The sequence below is a fragment of the Emiliania huxleyi genome, assembly GCF_000372725.1.
Source record: "Emiliania huxleyi CCMP1516 unplaced genomic scaffold EMIHUscaffold_701, whole genome shotgun sequence".
Lineage (NCBI taxonomy): Eukaryota > Haptophyta > Isochrysidales > Noelaerhabdaceae > Emiliania > Emiliania huxleyi.
The window spans coordinates 1-18,067 of record NW_005196747.1 but is presented as its reverse complement, the minus strand read 5'-3'; the positions used below and the strand labels follow the sequence as shown (position 1 = coordinate 18,067).

General features: G+C 63.9%; 7 protein-coding genes across 7 annotated transcripts; 4 read left to right on the top strand and 3 right to left on the bottom strand.

Annotated features, from left to right (window-relative positions):
* Positions 1–444: 444 nt before the first annotated feature.
* EMIHUDRAFT_248753 (hypothetical protein) lies at positions 445–1,251 on the top strand (the record flags this gene model as incomplete). Its single annotated transcript, XM_005761553.1, has 1 exon — positions 445–1,251. One exon carries the CDS (start codon positions 445–447, stop codon positions 1,249–1,251), a length of 807 nt encoding a protein of 268 aa, XP_005761610.1.
* Positions 1,252–1,558: 307 nt separating this feature from the next.
* On the bottom strand, positions 1,559–2,911 carry EMIHUDRAFT_371857 (hypothetical protein). The gene has a single exon (XM_005761552.1). It carries the CDS (start codon positions 2,878–2,880, stop codon positions 1,759–1,761), a length of 1,122 nt encoding a protein of 373 aa, XP_005761609.1. The 5' UTR covers positions 2,881–2,911; the 3' UTR covers positions 1,559–1,758.
* Positions 2,912–5,263: 2,352 nt separating this feature from the next.
* EMIHUDRAFT_248751 (hypothetical protein) lies at positions 5,264–5,626 on the top strand (the record flags this gene model as incomplete). Its single annotated transcript, XM_005761551.1, has 1 exon — positions 5,264–5,626. The coding sequence occupies one exon, from the start codon at positions 5,264–5,266 to the stop codon at positions 5,624–5,626; it is 363 nt and encodes a 120-aa protein (XP_005761608.1).
* Positions 5,627–5,841: 215 nt separating this feature from the next.
* On the top strand, positions 5,842–6,758 carry EMIHUDRAFT_248750 (hypothetical protein; the record flags this gene model as incomplete). Its single annotated transcript, XM_005761550.1, has 2 exons — positions 5,842–6,225; positions 6,297–6,758. 2 exons carry the CDS (start codon positions 5,842–5,844, stop codon positions 6,756–6,758), a joined length of 846 nt encoding a protein of 281 aa, XP_005761607.1.
* Positions 6,759–7,011: 253 nt separating this feature from the next.
* On the bottom strand, positions 7,012–8,027 carry EMIHUDRAFT_371854 (hypothetical protein). The gene has a single exon (XM_005761549.1). It carries the CDS (start codon positions 7,974–7,976, stop codon positions 7,170–7,172), a length of 807 nt encoding a protein of 268 aa, XP_005761606.1. The 5' UTR covers positions 7,977–8,027; the 3' UTR covers positions 7,012–7,169.
* Positions 8,005–10,737, top strand: EMIHUDRAFT_248748 (hypothetical protein; the record flags this gene model as incomplete). The annotated part of the gene is made up of 3 exons (XM_005761548.1): positions 8,005–8,046; positions 9,369–10,130; positions 10,276–10,737. The coding sequence occupies 3 exons, from the start codon at positions 8,005–8,007 to the stop codon at positions 10,735–10,737; spliced, it is 1,266 nt and encodes a 421-aa protein (XP_005761605.1).
* Positions 10,738–16,863: 6,126 nt separating this feature from the next.
* Positions 16,864–18,041, bottom strand: EMIHUDRAFT_248744 (hypothetical protein; the record flags this gene model as incomplete). Its single annotated transcript, XM_005761547.1, has 3 exons — positions 16,864–17,280; positions 17,743–17,871; positions 17,961–18,041. Coding segments are annotated over 3 exons (627 nt in total), but the record flags the coding sequence as incomplete, so codon positions are not given.
* Between the last annotated feature and the right edge of the window lie 26 nt (positions 18,042–18,067).

Sequence of the window (18,067 nt, the reverse complement as noted above, 5' to 3'; positions counted from 1 at the left end):
CCACTGGGTACCTCGAGATCCATGACGGAGTGATTGACTTCCTCAAGGCCCAAGGGGTAAAGTCCCAATCCGAAATACCAAAAAGCTCAATTACCTGTCTTCAAGTGACCGACTCCCAAGGTCAAACGTTGGTTGGTCAAAGCTGCGAAAAATCAATGAAAACTCACGAAATACGGCAAATTTTCCTTCGCCTGCGGCGCGCTGGTAGGATCTAGTGGTCCCCATCGAGTGTGTATCCTGGCTTTGTGGGAGCAAATTACACAAAATACACTGTGTTTTCAGCCCAAGTCCAAATACACAAAATACAGACTTAACATCTAGGGTCCGAAGGAGTTGGGGAGAAAAAAAATTCCGCGTCGCAGAATTCCCGCTCTGTCTGTCGGCGGAACGTGCTGGTTGAAATACAAAGCTGGTGTTACTGTCGGCGGCGGCGTTGTGTTGTAAATGCCACGCTTCTCGTTCGCGATTGCAGAGACCGACATCGACCGTGCGACTGGCCTCAGCCCTCCCTCGAGCGAGGCGCTCGAACTCGAGGCGACTGGCCTCAGCCCTCCCTCGGGCGAGGCACTTGAGCTCGAGGCGACTGGCCTCAGCCTTTCAGCAAGAGAGGCGCTGAAGGCACTGCCGGCGGCGGCACGGCGGGAGATCCTGGAGCTGGTGCTCGCCAGGCAGCCTAGTGCGCCTCAGGTGGCAGTGCCGGCGCCGCCTCCGTCGGCTCCGCTGCCGAATTCGCATACCGCCGCGCCCAAAGCGTTGAGACGCTCCACGTCGGAAGCCGGCCCGCCCCTCCTCGGCCGCAACCGCGCCAACCGCGGCGCGTTCCCTCAACGCCTTGGCGTCGGCGATGGGTGGGCCTCCTCAGCCGCCTCCTCGTGGGCGACCCACGCTCAGCTGCCGCCGCCGCTGCCTGCCGACCGATCTGATTCGCAGGCTGCCTCGGCGGCCACCGCCTTGATCGGGTTCAGCGGGCGCTCGGCGAGCGCCGCCAGCAAGAAGCCCCCAGAGGCCTCGACTCAGCAGGTAGTGGTGCGGAAGAAGCCGCGCTGTGCCAAGTGGACTGAGGAGCTCAAGGCGGCGGTCGGCGGCCCCTTTTTCTGCTGTGACGGCCTCAACGGCAAGTGCACCGAGAAGCGGCCGAGGACCGAGGCGGGGAACTGGGCCAAGCACATGCTCTCCCCGCAGGAGCAGCGCAGCCGCGGCACCAAACGGCGGTTCTGCGGCCAGTGCCGGATCCCAGTCGTCGACGACTAGAGAGCCATGTGTGTCCGACGGGGAGTCGAAAGACGGACACAATCACAAAGCGTCGAAACTCTCTCTGGAGCGAGAGTGTATCATTCAGTGCACATACCACATTCTCATGCGATGGGTGTGCATACGTCTGGAGGCATGTATGCACGGCGCGAGCTAGGGCGAGAGGGGGCTAGCGGCTCTCGAGTGTGTGTTCGTCTCGAGAGTGTGTTCTGACCTCTTATTGCAATAGAAAAAAGTTTAGAGGTTACACGACGCTCGGGCACGCACAGGTGTGTCGCACTGGCCACTCCCCTCCACAAAATTCAAAATAACTGTAAACGTTACCCACCCGACACACCCGTTTACGCACGCGCACCCGCAGCCGCTCGCCGCGCTGCATCATGCATGCGGCACTCGTAAGCCTCTTGTAGGGAGGCGGTACACACAACACACGTACACGTGCCCGTACACAGTCTGCACTCTCTGCGCGCACCAGGCGAGCTCCGCTCCCTCTGAGGCCCTCCTCGCCTATACGAGCGGAGGCTCCTGCAGCATCGCCACGTGCGGCACGAAACGCACGTCGCCAGTCATCTCGGCCATGAACTCGGTGTAGCGACGCCTTGCGCGTGTCCGCTGCACCAGCGCGCCGCCGAAAGCGGCGAGAGCGAGGGCGGCGCACGCGAGGGCGACCGCAGGGAGGCGGGTGCGTGGACCACCGGCCGAAGCCGCTGCCTCCGCCTCCAGGTCGAGGCCGTGCTCCTCTCCATACATCCCATCGACCTTGTAGTAGTACTCGCAGCCTCGGGCCGTCGTGATGCACGCGACGTCCTGCAGACCGCAGTACTGCCACTGTCCTCCGTGCCACGGCGTCGCCACCTTTTGGCACGCGTCCGCCTGCCAGGCAAAGCCCTCGCCGACGCAGTCCTCGCACTTGGCGTGCAGGTGCTCAATCATGCCGGCTTTGGGATCGACGCCGCCCGTGCGTGCCGCAGACTCCGTCAGCGCCACCGCACAATCCAACTCAAAGTCCATGCCGTCTGGCATTTCCCAACGGTGCACGCAGCCCTCGGTCCCAGCACCCAGCGCAGGACAGTGCTCGTAGCCGCAAGCCCCGCCGCCACCGCAGCAGTTGACAGCCTCTGCCTCGGCCGCGTCGGGCGGGCCTCCGACGCGAGCGGGGAGGGTCGTAGCAGCGCCAAAGCCGGGCCGCTGCACGGTGATCTCCGGGCCCGAGGAGACGCGAGCGGGAAGGGTCGTAGCAGCGCCAAAGCCGGGCCGCTGCACGGTGATCTCCGGGCCCGAGGAGACGCGAGCGGGAAGGGTCGTAGCAGCGCCAAAGCCGGGCCGCTGCACGGTGATCTCCGGGCCCGAGGAGACGCGAGCGGGGAGGGTGTTGGCCGTCCCGACCGTAATGAAGGCTGCTTCGTCGCTCACTGGCACGCCGTGCATGGACGACTCCTCCATCTCGCCACACTCTTCTGCTGTGGCATCAAAGACGCACGCGGCCTCGGCGAGGCAGCCGTTGGCGTAATGCAGGCCCTCCTTGCACACGGGCCTGAAGATGCGCGGGCATCGTGCCATTGGGTTTGGGACGCAGGCTGGCGCGGCGGAGGCAATCGCCGCGCAGTAGTAGGCGAACAGCATCATCATGCAACGTGACCACATTCCGTCGCGACAGACGCGTCCTATCGCAGTGGCTGCTCCGAGCTCCTTACCTCAAACTTGGTCGACGTCGCCGTTGTGTACGGATCAATTTTTCTTTTTGCGCGAGTCCTTGAGTGCTCGAGGCGTCCGTGGGGAGGTCGAGGAGGCGGGCGGGCGGCGGCGTGAGCAGGTCGGTGGAATGCAACCCCTGCCTAGACGAGTACAGCTAAAGAGTACCCGGGGCTCCCCATGCGGGAGACCGTGAACATCTTCAGCTTGTGTAGAGCCAGGAAAAGGGTTGGGTGGAATGCGGCGTAGCGGGTGCGGCAGTGGCTGCTGCTGCGGCGGCTGCGAGGCGGCGCGAGCGGCGTGGCTTGGCCTGTACCAGCCTACCAGGTTTCCGCGGTCTCGGGAACCGTACCCGTACTACTCAAAAGTACAATATACTTTCTCACAGCACTAGCGAGATTTCGCGCGGAGGGCGTAGTGAAGCGCTGGGGCGCTCACTGTGTGTTATTCGGGTGGGGATCCATCAGTGGTAACCGGCTTTAGTCACAGATCCAAGCTCAGACGCCACACCAACACCACAAACACGCTCACTTCGCCGCTGCTGTAGATGGGCCCCCGGGGGCCCATAGCCATACTACGTCGAAGTACGGACCCGATCTCGGCACTCACGGGCTGTCACGCGCCCGCGCGCGGCGCGGGCCGCACCGCCCATGCCCCCGGGTCACTGACCCCGCCTCTCGGCCCTCTCGGCCCTCAGGAGCGTGCGGGAGACCGGCGAGGGGCGCGCCGCGCGCCGCCTGCAGAGCCGCCAGAGGCATTGTCGCCTCCGCTGGCGGGGTTCCCGCGCGCGCCCGCCCGCGCCCGGACCCGCGCCCGCTGCGCCCGCGGGCTCCGGATGCGCCGCCCTCCGTCTCCTTCTTCTCGATGGCAGTCCGCACGTGCTTGTCGACGGGTCGGCGGCGTGGTCGAGGGGAAGGTCGCCGGCGGCCGCAACTCCGCCGCCGTCGCTCCGCCGGCTCTGATCGAGTATCGGGCGTTGAGGGCGGCGGCGCAAGCGGATCTGGCGCATCCATCGCCACGAGCCTCGCGACCGCGGTCGTGGCACACCTGGCGGCGGCTCTCGGGGCCGTCTCTACGGCGCTCGACGCCGTGTGAGGTCGCCGGCGGCCGCAACTCTGCCGCCGTCGCTCCGCCGGCTCTGACCGAGTATCGGGCGTTGAGGGCGGCGGCGCAAGCGGATCTGGCGCATCCATCGCCACGAGCCTCGCGACCGCGGTCGTGGCACACCTGGCGGCGGCTCTCGGGGCCGTCTCTACGGCGCTCGACGCCGTGTGAGGTCGCCGGCGGCCGCAACTCTGCCGCCGTCGCTCCGCCGGCTCAACCGAGTATCGGGCGTTGAGGGCGGCGGCGCAAAGTGGGTCTGGTGCGCCACACGGCCACAACCCTTGCCACCGCCCTTGCCGCCGCCCTTGCCACCCTTTGCCGCCTTGCCTACGCCGCGGGCGGCGGTGAGAGCGGCCTGCTGGGCTAGCATGTTGTCCTTGCTGGGGACGGGCACGTGGAACGTTATATGTTCGAACGGCCTCCGGGATTCAAACAAAAAATAGTCCAGGCCCTCTCGCAACCCCTCCGACCCCCTGGGACCCGTGGGCGTCGAAGAGGCGCTCTCGGGGGGCCGTTCTGAGTTCATACTACCTCGAAGTACAATATACTGCGTCAAAGCACCGGCCCTGAGTCCGTCCGGCAAAAAGGAAAACAGAGGGTCCCCAGGCCCAGCACTCTGCGTTTCCGGAAATTTCCAGGGAAAACAGAGGGTGCAGGAAGGTGCTCCATTCTGGAAACTCGCGAGTTTCCCTGAGTCTGAGTACTGAGAGCTGGTCTGGGGCAAAATCTGAGGCAAAATTGAGGAAATCGACAAAATACCCAGGCGGTCGCAGGGTAAATTCCAGGTATACACGGGTTCTCCGCAAAATTCCCGGCATTTTGCCGATTTGGCCTAAAATTTGGCTGATTTTGGGCCCAAACCAGCCTCAGACTCGGCTCGCAGAGCCCAAAATTTGACGATTTCCACGGTGCACGGCGGAGTTTTCCCGGGAAAATAGAGAGGAAAAGAGAGTGTAGGAAAAAAGGAAAGGAAAACAGACGCGAGACGGGGTGCGAGAGGAAAACCTGGCACAGCCTAAGGCGTGGCGCGCGGGTCGGTGTTTCTTCCATGTGTGTACTTGTTTGTAAATCCAACGGGACCCGGAAAAGAAAGAAAAGAGACAAACCAAGGGACAGGACACACACGCGGGGAGTCATAAAATTCTTATTTCACGAGTGGGCAGCTCAGGACAGCGTGCGTTGTGTGCTCCCCTTTTCGAGGCAGCTCCCCCGCGGGATGGCGTGGGCGTCGCGGCGCAGTTCTGCCGTCCAGCCGGCAATCGCCATCAGCCCCGACGGGAGTGCACTGTTTGTGGCGGACCTCGACAACCGCAAGATCCGGCGGGTGGAGGTGGCGACGGGCGCTGTGACGACGCTCGCGGGCAGTGGCACACCAGTGGCCTGCCCAATTGGCATCGCCATCAGCCCAGACGGGGGCGCCCTGTTTGTGGCGGACCATGACAACCACAAGATGCCGACGACCCTCGGGATCCGAGCTCGGAATGCAGAAAGAAAGAAAACGGACAACCCAAGGGAGGGATGGGAGGACGGCACGCCGCCACCACACAGGGATTTTAAGGAGAGGGGTGTGGTGCACTAGCCGTCGCCCACCCTTGGGCGTCCGCCTCTTCCTATCTCTCTTCGCAGTCTCTCTCCGATTCTCGCTGCGACCTTCGTGCCACCTCGCGGTCGCCCCCTTCTCGTCGTGCTCTCCCTTGTCGCTTCTTCCTCTGTCGTGTCGCTCTCGGAATGCGACCTGTGACGTGTGGGCGAAAAAATTCTTTATTCCAGTAGGCCGCTCACGACGGCGCGCTCATGCCCTCGCGTACGGCAGGCACCGAGCTGACAGCCGCGTCAACCTCGGACGCCCGAGACTGCGCCGTGTTTGTCGACGGCGAGGAGCTCCCGTCCACCAGCAAGCCTGGCGGCGACGGTACCGCGGCATCAAACATCTACATTGAGGTCGATCTCTCGACACAGGCCGCCGAGACGGCCGCACGCAGACGCGATCCCTTCCCGGGGCAGCTGGACGCCGCGCCTACGGCAGGCTACACGACCGTCCGCGGCGTGCTCTCGAGCAGGTACATGCTCTCGCAGGTCCTCTTCAACATGGTTGGCTCGGCCACCGGGCCTCTGCTGTGCTTCTACCTCCTCTTTGGTGTCATATCCACGGGCCCGTACAGCTGGGACGCGCCCGAGGTGCGCCCCTCTCGATTGCCGCCCCGCCCCCACCACCAAGCCCCGCAGACCCCTCTCGAACGCCGCACCAGGTCATCGGGCCGATCCTGGGCTCGCCCTTCTTCGCCTCCTTCCTATGCCCGCTGCTTGCGCCGGCCGGCCTCCCCGAGGCGACGGCCTGGGGCTTTGCCAAGGTCCCTCTCACCGCAACCGCGCGCTACGCGCGCCTCTTCCCGTTCCTGGGCACGCACCCCGCCTGGCGGCACTCGCTGCTGCGGCACATGCTTGTCGGCGCGCAGGTGTCGGTCCTCGCCTGGCCGACGGCGCTGCTCTTTGCGCGCTTCGTCCTCGGCCCGACTCTCTCCACCTGGACGCAGATCCTGGGCGGCGTCGGCTACTGCGTGCTGCTCGCGCCGCCCATCACGCTGCTCGCGCTGCTCTCGCTCGCGGTGGAGCCGCATTATGCGCGCGCCGTCGACGGACTCTCCTTCGACCCGAGCCCGTGCAGGCGGCTCTGGCTGCGGGTGGGCTGGTGCCTTCGCCTGATCTGGTGATATTTGCGGGAAACCGCGCGCTGAGGTTAATACTGTCATCTGTCACCACACCTCTCGCTCTCTCCTCACTCCTGTGAGCACTTTCGTGTACTCTCCACGTGTGTTTTGCGTATGTGTGTATCGTATGGGCGTTTGCGAACGTTTGCATGTGACTGTATCACGACCCCGAGGCCACCCGTCCCCACCACGAGGTCCCCACTGTGCACTCTGACGTCTGGCGACTGCCGGCTGGCCGTGGGCGTGGCCCCTACCTCCAGCCTCTCGCGACGTATTCAACACATAGGCACAGGCGTGGGACTCAGCGCCCTGCATGTACACCTCTCCAGACTCCACACACGGCGGCAGCTTGCGCATCGGGACCAAGGTTCGGCGAGGGTGTTAGACAGTCACGCGAGCAAAGCGCAGCACGGCTCACGCCCCCTTGCTGCTGCAAGCGACAGGCTTGCCAAAGGCGGCGAAGAGGCGCGAGGCGGCCCGCTCGAGCGGCGGCGCGAGCTTCAGCAGCCTGTCGACATTGATCGTCGGGGCCGCGTAGTTGGTTGTCAGCTTGCGATGGTGGTCAAAGTGATCGGCGGTAGAGACGCCGATCCACGGGACGAGGCGGTGGGAGAGAGATTCGAGCCACGGCGTGTGGATCAGGTTGTTGATGTGCCCGATGGCGAGACCCGCGACGGCGATCGTCTCCATCGGAACGGGCTGCATCAGGACGCCGGCGATGATGAATGGGATCAGATAGGCGAACATGTACTCGACTTGCGTGACGGCCGACGCGGCGATCGGGCAGATGTGGACGTTGAAGCGGTGGTGATACTTGTGTGCCCAGTAGAGGGTCTTGGTGTGCATGGCTCGGTGCGTGCAGTAGTACCCTGCCGAGTGGATGGCGACGCAGCTCGCATAGTGCAGAACCCGCTCCGCCGGAGTGAACTGGATCGAGGGCGAGGCGAAGAGCCGCACGCCGACCGCGTAGACAATGGGCGCGAGCATGCAGTGGTTGACGACGTTGTACAGCCACGCCTTGGCGTACAGCTCCACGCCGTTCTTGGACTTGAGGATCGAGCGAACGGTGTCGACGACCGTCAGCTCGAGCAGCGCAGCGGCGAGGAATATGGAGCCGGCGACGAGGAGGCCTTCGTAGAGGAGCTCCTGGGTGGTCGGCCACTCTGCTTGCGCGCGTGTGTATCGGTCGATGGTGGCGTTGCTCGCGTACAGGAAATCCATCAGTGTTCGTAGCACACGTTGGCACGGGATGGAGGTCGATCTTCGGTCCGGCCAGCGCCGCGAGTTCGTTGTCGAGATGATTTCGACGATCGCATTCTTTTTTAACTGTGATAAAGTTCTTCTGAGGGCGCAGGATGGCGCCTAGGAACCCTACTTTCACGTCGTCTGGGCCGGGGACGACGCCAAGAGATTTTGTCGATGCCTGTCTCCTATACCTATGCATTGAAGTGTGTGACTGTCCGTTCCGTGGCAGACATTTGAGAGAGAGATTTTTAGCAATACCAAACAACTCTAACACTCACACGTAATTTGGGGCCTGGAGCCCACCCGGGGAGTCTGCCTCTTCGTATCTCTTTTCGCAGTCTCTCGCCGCTTCTCGCTGCAACCTTCATGCCACCTCGCGGCCGTCCCACTCTCGTCGGTCTCTCCCTTGTCACTTCCTCCTCTGTCGCGTCGTTCTCTTCTGCCTCGTCCTGCGGCGCCGCCGCCTGCCGGTCCCTTGTTCTCGCGGCTTCTTTCGCCTTTCGGCGCAACTCCGTCCTCCTCGCGGCGTATCCTGGCCCCTCGAGTCTATCGAGCTCCCCTCGCGCAAGGACCACATTTCTGACTCCCACTCCAATCATTTGCCGCCAAGTCATATCGTTGCTCAGGTCCACTCTCTCTTCGAACACTCGTGCCTCTACGGATGATGCCGGCGCTGGGGTCCCCTTCGGATGCATCGTGACATCTGACAACTGAATTTCCACTGGTTCGTCCTCCTCTGAGTCATCTTCCCCGTCCTCCTTCCGCTCGGCTCTTCGCTCGGTACGTTCGGTGTGGCTCACCCTCCATGCCGTGAACAGGCGCTTTATCCACCCTATCTATATTCTTCTCTCGTTCCTCTGCCCGTGCCTTGGTCTTGTCGTTGTTTCGCACCCATGTCTGTATGGCAATCGAGGCTGCCTTCCCCACTACCTGTAGTTCACTCGTCACCTCTCCCGCGAGCTCCCTTCTCTTTCTTTCGGGTATGGAGTCCGTGAGTGCGGGCAGCGTGCAGGCAATCACGGGCGCTATTTTGTCGTACTCCTCTTCGGCGAGCGCTCCAAATCTAGACCCTTTCGCCTTTAAGGAGGCTGCCCTCGCTCGTCTCAGGAATGTGGCGGTGTCTTTTGAGTCCGGCGCCTCCCGTTCAACTCTTGCTGTCGCCCTCGCTGTGTGTTTGTTGTCCCGTTCACTGAATACCAGCATGCATCTTCCTTTTTTGGTGCCCGCGCCGCCTAGCTCTGCGGACGGCCCCCCCACCCTTCGTTGTCATGTGAGACTGCCTTGTGTTCTTAACTCTCGTTCTCTCTCCTTTTGTCTCCACATCCTTCGCACACGATGTCGCTCCCCGACGTCAAGCCCACGCCCAAGGCCGCCGAAGAAATTCCGGCAGAGGGCTCCTCCGATCAGCCCCACCGCCAAGTCCGCCGCCGGCGCAAGAGCGGCGAGGTGCTCATGGCGAGGCAGGCGACCGTCGGCGCTGGCCTGAATCAGCTCGATTCAATGATTGGCGAGATGTACGACATCAAGCGGGCGACTCTTCCGACCACAAGGTCAGTGGGACACCGCTCAGCCGCCTCCTTTCTGCTGACCTCGGCGCTCGTGCTGGCGCTCAGCGTGCTGCTTCCCATGGTCACACACCCACGCGAGCTGCTCGAGGCCGCGGGCTGGCAGCCGTCGGTGTGCGACGACTCATGCGTGCACGCCAACGACGGCGCGTGCGACGACGGCGGCGCCTGCCGGGACGGCTCCGACTGCGGAGCATGCGGCGCCCGCGAGGCGTCCCTTCCGGTCCCGAGCTGGGCGGTCATCGTCGCCTCACTGGTGTCAATTGCCGTGCTCTCGCTCGGCGTGAGCACGGTGGGCGAGATGGCGCGGTCTGCTGGCGGCTCGTGGGGGCGCGTGCCGCTGACGGACGCCACGCTGGGCACGGCCGTGCTCAACAAGTTTGCAAACAGCGCGCAGGTGCGCGAGAAGGGGCTCAAGGTGCTGCAGTACGTGCTCAAGGCAGGCGCCTACTCGCGCCTCTTCTCTGCGGGCCTGACGAAGCAGCTCAAGGACCTCTCCAAGGCAACCTCGACCGCGCGCCGCTTCTTCAAGTTTTGCCGCTGGGTCAAGCACTTTGAGGACCGCGTCCTAGACACCTCTAGACACCTCCTTGTCACTTCCAAGACACCTGTCACTTCCAGACACCTCAGGGCACTGGCACTAGGACAGGGCCGCCGCGATAGCCCACACTCACCCTCGCCTCACCTCCACGCTCCTCGCCCGACCTCAGGACCTGAGCGAGGCGCGCGATCAGAGCGACCGCGTGATGCGCCTCCTGCTGTATTTCCGCGTCGCGGCCAACTTCGGCGCCGACTGGGCGGAGGATGTCTGCTCGCTCGAGCGCGTCGGCATCCTGCCCGCGGGCACGCTGAGCGTTGAGTTCATGCTCTTCGCAGAGTACTGCCAGCTCGCGCTCGCCCTCGTCGAGATTTGGGTCACGTCGGCCCGGGCGAGAAGGGAGGCCGAGCTGTCGCTGCTCGCCGAGGAGGCGGGCGTCGCCGCGCCCAAGCTCCTCTCGCAGCAGCGCAAGCTCGCCCTCGTGCGGCTCGAGCTGGTAAAGTTCGTGTCAGACGTCGGCAAGGCCATCTTTGACTGCGAGCTCTACTTCGCGCACGAGGGTGTCTTCATTGGCTGCGCTCTCTTCTCCGGCATCCTCTCGACGCACAAGAACATGTTCAAGATTCTGAAGTGAGCGGCGGGGGCGTGATCCATGTCTTGACGTACTGCCGACATCGGCCCGGCGACGCGCCGCCGCCGCTCTTGTGAGGCTTGGAGCTGATCAGGCGGTGCGCTTGAAAGACGTCGAGGGAATTCTGTCAACCCCTTCCTAGACGAGTACAGCTAAAGAGTACCCGGGGCGAACCAGGAACGATACGTCATGCGCTAGGTCATGCGATGGGGACCTGTTCCTTTTTACCACCTCACAGTGTAATAAATGAAAACGGACACCTCTCTACTGTGAGATGGGTAAAAAGGAACAGGTCCCCGCCCTTGCGATCTTTGTGCAGGGTTCTTTGTAAATAAATAAAACGGACACCTCTACTATTAGGAGATGGGTAAAAAGGAACAGGTCCCCGCCCTGCGGTCTTTGTGCAGGGTTCTTTGTGGGTGTGGTCGGCGACTAGCCGGGGTCGTCCTAGGGTTCTTTGTGGGTACAGAGAGGTGTCCGTTTTATTTATTTTGGGGGGCGCCCGCCAGGCGTCCCCACTTTTGTATCACAGCTGCGAAGAGCTGCGAGGGCCAACCAAGGGATTCGGAGCGGTCAGATTGGTATCGAGCGGTCAAATAGGTACCTGGGCCGCAGGCCGGCGCGCAGCGCCACGCCGCAGGCGTCCGCCGGAGGCCCGCCGGAGGCTCTTGCTGCGGCCACATTCTGGCAAGATTTCACCTGAGAGACCTGTCCATCTGCACCGCTGTCCGCTGTCTCAGCTGTCTGAGTCTGTCCTTTTCTTTCTTGACGGTGGTGTGCCGGTGATAGTACTAGCACGCGCCAGTTCGCACCTGTGTCGAGCCTGTGTGCTGTGAGAGAGAGTTGTCTTGTTTAAATTCTTTCTTGAGCACTTGAAAGCACTGGATAGGATCGATTCCGCATGGTACGGGACCACTCGATCGTCTCGGCTCTCGCCCTCCCTCGCTAACGCTATCGCAGCGCACTCCCACTCGCCGTCTCCGTCTGTGAGCCTAGCGCAGCGGCCAGCGCGAACTCGCCGTCTGAGCCTAGCGCAGCGCGAACTCGCTCTGAGCCTAGCGCAGCGCCTCGGACATCACCATTTTGGCTCGCCAACAAGCCCTCCGCGCCCCCACACCGTTAGGATAAGACTTTTTTTCTTTTTTTCGGGGGGCCATGTCGCTCTACTGTGCTGATGAGCTACGAGCTCGTATGCCACTTCGCCGCCTGTGTTTGGGTTTCTATGTTTGCGATTTGGACTTTACTGTTTTTCTTTTTCCCTCTTTTTTAGTAGGGAGCTAGCCTTGCCATACCGTCCGCCTTGCGAGCGTGCTCACGCACGATCCTGGGCTCGTGCTTACACGCGGTCGCAGCGTCATCAAGCCGCAGTGCTCGATCTTTACCGGTATGAGACCGGTATTTGGCGATATTTTGATTAGTTTTGGAGTGGTATGGTATAGTGGTACGCGAAAGTGGTATGCGGGGGTTTCATTAGTTGTAGCGGCTGTCGGTGTTGCCCCGGGGGCGAAACCATGCAAAAGTGCGGGTATTACCCGGGTATACCCGGGTTTTTCCAGGTATACCCGCAAAATACCCGGTATTTTGCCGATTTTGCCGATTTTGCCACCAAGAAGGCACTCCGACTCGCTTTGATTTCCGTGAGGCAACTGGTATCCCGTACCACTTTTTGATTAGTTCAGGCCTTGGGTTTGATTAGCCAAAAACTCCCAACTTTTCTTCATATCTGGGGCCTCCGGCGCCAGTGCGAAGTCTAGTCGCCTACGGGCACGCCCTCCGGGCATACTCCGAACTCCCACACGCCAATACACGCGCGGCCGGCGCCTCTCATGCCCTTCACCACGCACACCGCGTGAAAACTGCGCGTACGTCCCCGCGCGCACGCAAACACGCGCAGCGCAAATTCTGAGCTGTGCCATGTGCGTCTGCCCTGTGCTGGCGCCCCATGGCCGTCCCGCGCCGCCCGCACCAGCCACGCGCCCCTCGCACCACCAGAGCAAGCCGCATATCCACTCACGCCGCGACGCGCGCGCCGCAGCACACCTCACCAGCACTACCTCGCCTTTTTGCGCCCTGTGCAGGCTCTGCACACTGCTTCTGGCATCTCACAAGCGGCTGTACCAGGACGCGCCGCGGTACGACGCAGACTCTGCACCACGCAAGGCGCGCACGCACGCACGCACCCGCACGCGCGCTCATCCACTCAGGCTTCTGCACAGCTTGTCAGCCTGCCTGCACACACAGCATTCTGAACATTCAGCCCGCGTGCTCCGCACTGCGCCCCTGCCGCCTCGCGCCCGTCTGCACTGCACGAGGCGCGCGCGTGGCACGCTGCGCGCACGCACGCCCGCACGAGAGCGCGCGCGCGCTCATCCGCTCTCTGCTGCACAGACCGCCAGCCTGGGGCCTGCACACACAGCATACAGCACCATGGGCACGCAAAGGCCCGGGTTCGAGTTTATCTCGGACATGTTTTTGGCCACACAAAAAGGTCACTGTGAGAGTCGTGATTTCTTGTTGAAAAAACGAGAAACTATTTATCACCTTTAACAAACAGCGACGACCAGCAGCGACGACCAGCAGCAACGACCTAGAGCAGCGTCCTGCCGAGTGTGTGTAGCACCGACGCAGACGCACCCCAGGCACTACACTACGACGGCTAGGCAGACCTCACCAGTCCGATAAGGATCAACTGGAAGGTTGAACCTCGAGCTTAGACAGAACGGGCGCGACAGACTCCAGGGGAGATCGCGCTCTACTCGGGGCACCAAGGAGGAAAACCGAAACCGTTTGGGTGCCCCACAACAACCCAAACGCCACAACCCAAGCGTCACACCTCCCCCCCACGTCCCCCCCCCCTTGGGGACGTAGCGCACGCCCTTGCTCGGAGAGAGTGGGGGGGGAGGGGGGGTGGGGGAATAGGAGGAGCCAACGAGCACGGAGTAAGGTCCACAGTAGAGAGGCCGGCATTTAAGGCGTAACTTCACCCTCGCTCACCTCGAGTATATCTAGGCGCCCTGGTGCAGTCGGTCTTCGGATCAGCGGCCAGCTTCCCATCTAGGGCAGGGAACCCCCAGCGACGCTAGTGTGGCCTACGGTAGCCATAGCTTGTACGCGATCCCGGGGCAGGGGGGTGTGGACTCTGGAGCTCCAAGAGAGGATAGAGAGAGGAAGGGAGATTGGTGTGCCGGTTTTTTGAGCTAGCAATTTTTTTTTTTAGCCAAAAACTCCCATACCGGTAAAGATCGAGCACTGCATCAAGGCTCCACGCCACGACAGGTCCGGCCGGACCATGCCGGGTGGCGTCCTCGCAACATCTGGAGAGGTGGGCAAGGCCTCTGAGGAGGCGTACGGCGTGCTGACGGTGAGCAACAAGATCGCTTCCGCGGCGCCAAAGCGGCGTGCGCGCGGCGGCAAGGCCAGCCGCGCGCGCCGGCTCGAGAACTTCCGGCAGCACAAGGCTGCGGCACCTGCGGCTGCTCCTGCGATCAAGTGGGAGCAGCTCGCCCACGGCCTCTTGCGTCAGCAACGCGCGACTCTGCGCGACGGCGCTCGAGCGGCCTGGGTGCGCATGCGCGCCGCCCGCGCGAAGATCGGCGCGGCGGTAGAGCAGACTGCGCATGTCGATGCAGCAGGAGGTTGCCACCCATCAGGCTCTCACACCACAGCACAGGCGCCGTCGAGCTCTCGCAGCCGCGCTGCACAATGCTCCAGCTCAGGAGGGCCCCCTGCTTCTCGCAGCTTTGTGCAGCGCAACGAGCGGGCAGCGCTGCACCAGGCGGACCCACGGCGTGCTCAGCGAGCCGCGAGGCGGAGGCAGGCCGAGTGAGCGCGAGCCGCATCGGCGCCCATGTCCCGCGCAGCGGCGAGCGAGCGGCACGGAGGAGTGCAATGTCGCGCATTGCGAAACGGTTTCTGCGAGTTCACTTTTCTACCTGAGCACTTGGAGCACTTGGAGTGCAGTCATCCAGGGCCGGGGAGCTCTTGGAGCACTTGGAGTGCAGTTATCAACCTCACATCCAGGGCCGGGGAGCTCAGAAGCGCACCCAGCGGGCCGGATGATCGGGATCGGGTTACGGGCTAGAGAGCCCTAGCCCCGGGGGTGCGCGTTCGCAGGGAAAGGGCCGTAAAGTAAACACTGGTCTCCGAGGGTTGGTTCCGTGTACCGGGTTTCCCCTTAACTTCAGAACGCCCCCTCTACACGGAGCTAGTAGACACGACGCTGTGTACACCACGCACGTACACAGGTCCTCACTCAGCATCCCGTCCCAGGGTTCCACTGCCCGACTTCCCGGGGCTCCGGTTCTCCCTGATTCGCTCTTTTATTCGCCAGCCGAGCGTCGCCTGACGGTCGCTGTAGCCGTTTCTGATGTCTCTTCTTTGGCCGAGGTCTCGCCTCCGCTTCACCTCCGACTGGTACCGCAGCCTCCGAGAGCGTCGACGGCCCGGCCGGGGTCTCCCCGGGCGAGGACGGCGGCCTTAGATCGTGTCGCCACCCCTCCCAGGGAGGTCGAGCCCGCTCTCCCTGGTCGGCGAGTCGTGCCCGCACTCGTGGCCTCTCTATCGTCCCTGGCTCGCCCCCCCCCTCCGCCGGCTCCTCTCCAGGCTCGGGGAGGCGTGGCCCTCCCTGTCGAAGGTCGTGGTGGTCCGGTTGCCACTGCGGCTGGCCTTCCTTCGGTGAGCCCGTACGTCCCGACTCCACTCTCAGAGGCCGCGTTAGCTCATCTCTCACCTCCTCCGACAACTGACCCCAAGCCCCCCCTCGGGTCCTCCGGCCTCGGCTTTCCGGTTCGCCGGCGGGTCCGCTATCAGCTCGGATGCCTCTTTTTTTGTCGACAGCAACCCCGCCATGTCGCTCGATGTCGCTGAGTCGGCGCGTGTGCTGCTGCTGACAGGCCCAATCTGACTGACGGTGCGAGAGCGCGGCCTCGACATGGCTGCGGCGTCATCCGTCGATCATGGCGGAACCGCGCTGGCGGCGGCTCTTGTTGCCGCCTATGTAGGTCTTGTGCTTGGGCTGAGGGCGGACTTCGAGCGTCACTTTGGAGAGCAGGTGGAAGGGTACTTTGCAAACGGCGCGCCGCGCTGGCGCTGCGCGCTCGGCCTCCCGACGCAGGTCGGCACCCTCCCGCTGCTCCTTGGGTGCGCTGTGGTGGCCCACCGTTTTGACGTGCAGCGGTGGGGCGAGCGGACCTCTCATGGCAAGCTGTGCAGCGTGGGCGAGCGGGCGTTTGTCGCCGTCTTCCCCGCGTTCCTCCTCCTCGACTGGCAGATCTGCGACGTCCGCGTCCTGCTGGCGGCTCACCACGTCGTCTGCCTCGCCGGGCACGCCTGCGCCGTGCTCCTGTCGGCGGGCTTCCCCTGAGCGGCATCGCGTTCCCTTCTCGGAGCCGTCCACCCGCCCTCCTCTTCTCCCATAGGCGGGCTTCCCCTGGTATTTTCTGGGCGTGTGCGCCCTCGAGCTCGGCTCGGCCAGCTGCAACCTCTTTTGCCTCTATCCCTCCTCGCCCACGCTCTTAGCCCTGTACGAGGTCGCCATGAGCGCCTCGAACCTCGCCGCCCTCGTCTGCGCGTGGCGGTGGGTCGCCGCACTCGACGGGATCGATGCGTCTGTGTCTCGCCGCCGGCTCTGCCAGGCCTTTGGCGCGCTGCTCTCGCTGCTGCTGGTAGCGGCCAGGCAGTGGGAGACAATCAAGGCGCACCGGCACCACAGTGGGGCGCTTGCGCCTTGAGCCGCGGGGATGCGCGCCGTCTCGCGCTGCACGCAGGCTTGGGTCCCTTTCAGAGGCGAACCGAGGACGCGGTTTTGCTGCTCGATTTTTTGCTGCTCGATTTTTGCATGCGCGCGGGGTTTTTTCGCTTTTTGCCATTTTCCAACACGCCGCCAAACCTTTTTTATTTACGTATACGTGTGTTGCTGTATGTTGTTTGTCGGTGCGTGCGTGCAATCAGCAATGCGTCCCCCTTAATTTTGCTGGTGGTGTCTTTTTCGCTGGTGGCGTGATAGAATTTGCTGATGATATGACACCCGCTCGCGCGCGATTTCGTGGGGCCCGACTCCCAGAGACAGCCCTCCCCGGGCCAGGGCGGCTCCGCAACACCCTCGCGGCCCCGGCGCCGCCTCTGGCTCTCTCATGGCGGCGTCGTGTACGCCACGACCAGCTTCCACTGGCCCATCGTGAGCCCGTCGAGCTGGTCCTTTGCGGCGGCGGCCGAGGCGATGTTTGTCAGGTTGACCTGCGCGCCCTCGCCCGGCTTGATCTGGATCGACTCGACCTCGCCAAACTGGCGGAAGAGGGCGCCGAGCTGGTCGGCCGAGGTTGCGTCCGAGATGTTGCGCACCGCGAGGTGGCGCGAGGCGCCGTGCTCGCGCACGAGGCGCAGCACGTGCGGCTCCACCGGTCCGGGCGCCTTTGCCCAGTTGAGAAAGATGCGGTTGCCGCGCAGGTGCGGCTGCTGGGCCTGGCCAGACTGCCAAAACGCGTAGGCGTCCTCGTCGCGCAAAAAGTTGAGGAAGCCGTACGAGGCGCCCATCATCATCCGCATCGACTCGAGCGGCCCGAACCCGCGCCCGAGCGACGCGATCTCCTGCGGTGCGGCGGGGCGCGTGCGGTGGGGCGCGCGTGCGGTGTTGGCGGGGGGGGGGGGGGGGGTGCCCGGCGCGCGGGTCGTCGGCGGCGCGGTGTTGGCGTGGGCGTCGGCGGCGGTGTGGGTGAGGGTGCGTGGTGCGAGAGAGAGAGGAGCGCGCGCCTCCATCGTCGTCCCGACGGGCAAGTTGCCCACGTACACAGAGCGCGACGCCTGCAGGTTGCGCGGGTCGGGTTTGCCGCCCGCCATCCCGCCCATCCCGCCGCCGCCCATCATGCCGCCGCCCATCCCGCCGCCGCCCATCATGCCGCCGCCGCGCCCGCCGCCCATCATCATCCCGCCGCCGCCGCCCCGGCCGCCGCCCGCGCCGCCGCCGCCGCCCGGCCGCGAGTTGCGAGCCGGGGAAGAGAAGGTCACCTGCACCGGCGCCGACGCCTCCGGTGCGTCGGCGGGCAGCGACGGGCACAAATCGCGGCCGGTGGCGCCGTCCGCGTACCGCTTGTGCGCGGCGACGGCGGCCTCGACGTTGCAAAAGTTGATGTAGCCCGTCGCCTGTGGGGAGGGCCCGAGGAGAACTGTCAGGGAAAGCTCCACCGGGTGCCGCAAGGGGCTGCTCGCAGCGACGCCGTCTGCCGCAGCACGCGGATCGACTCGATGGGGCCGAACTGCGAGAAGACCGCGTTCAGCGCGGCGAGCTCGGTCGCGGCGGGCAGCGGCACCAGCTGCAGGTTGCGCGTGGCGCCGGCGC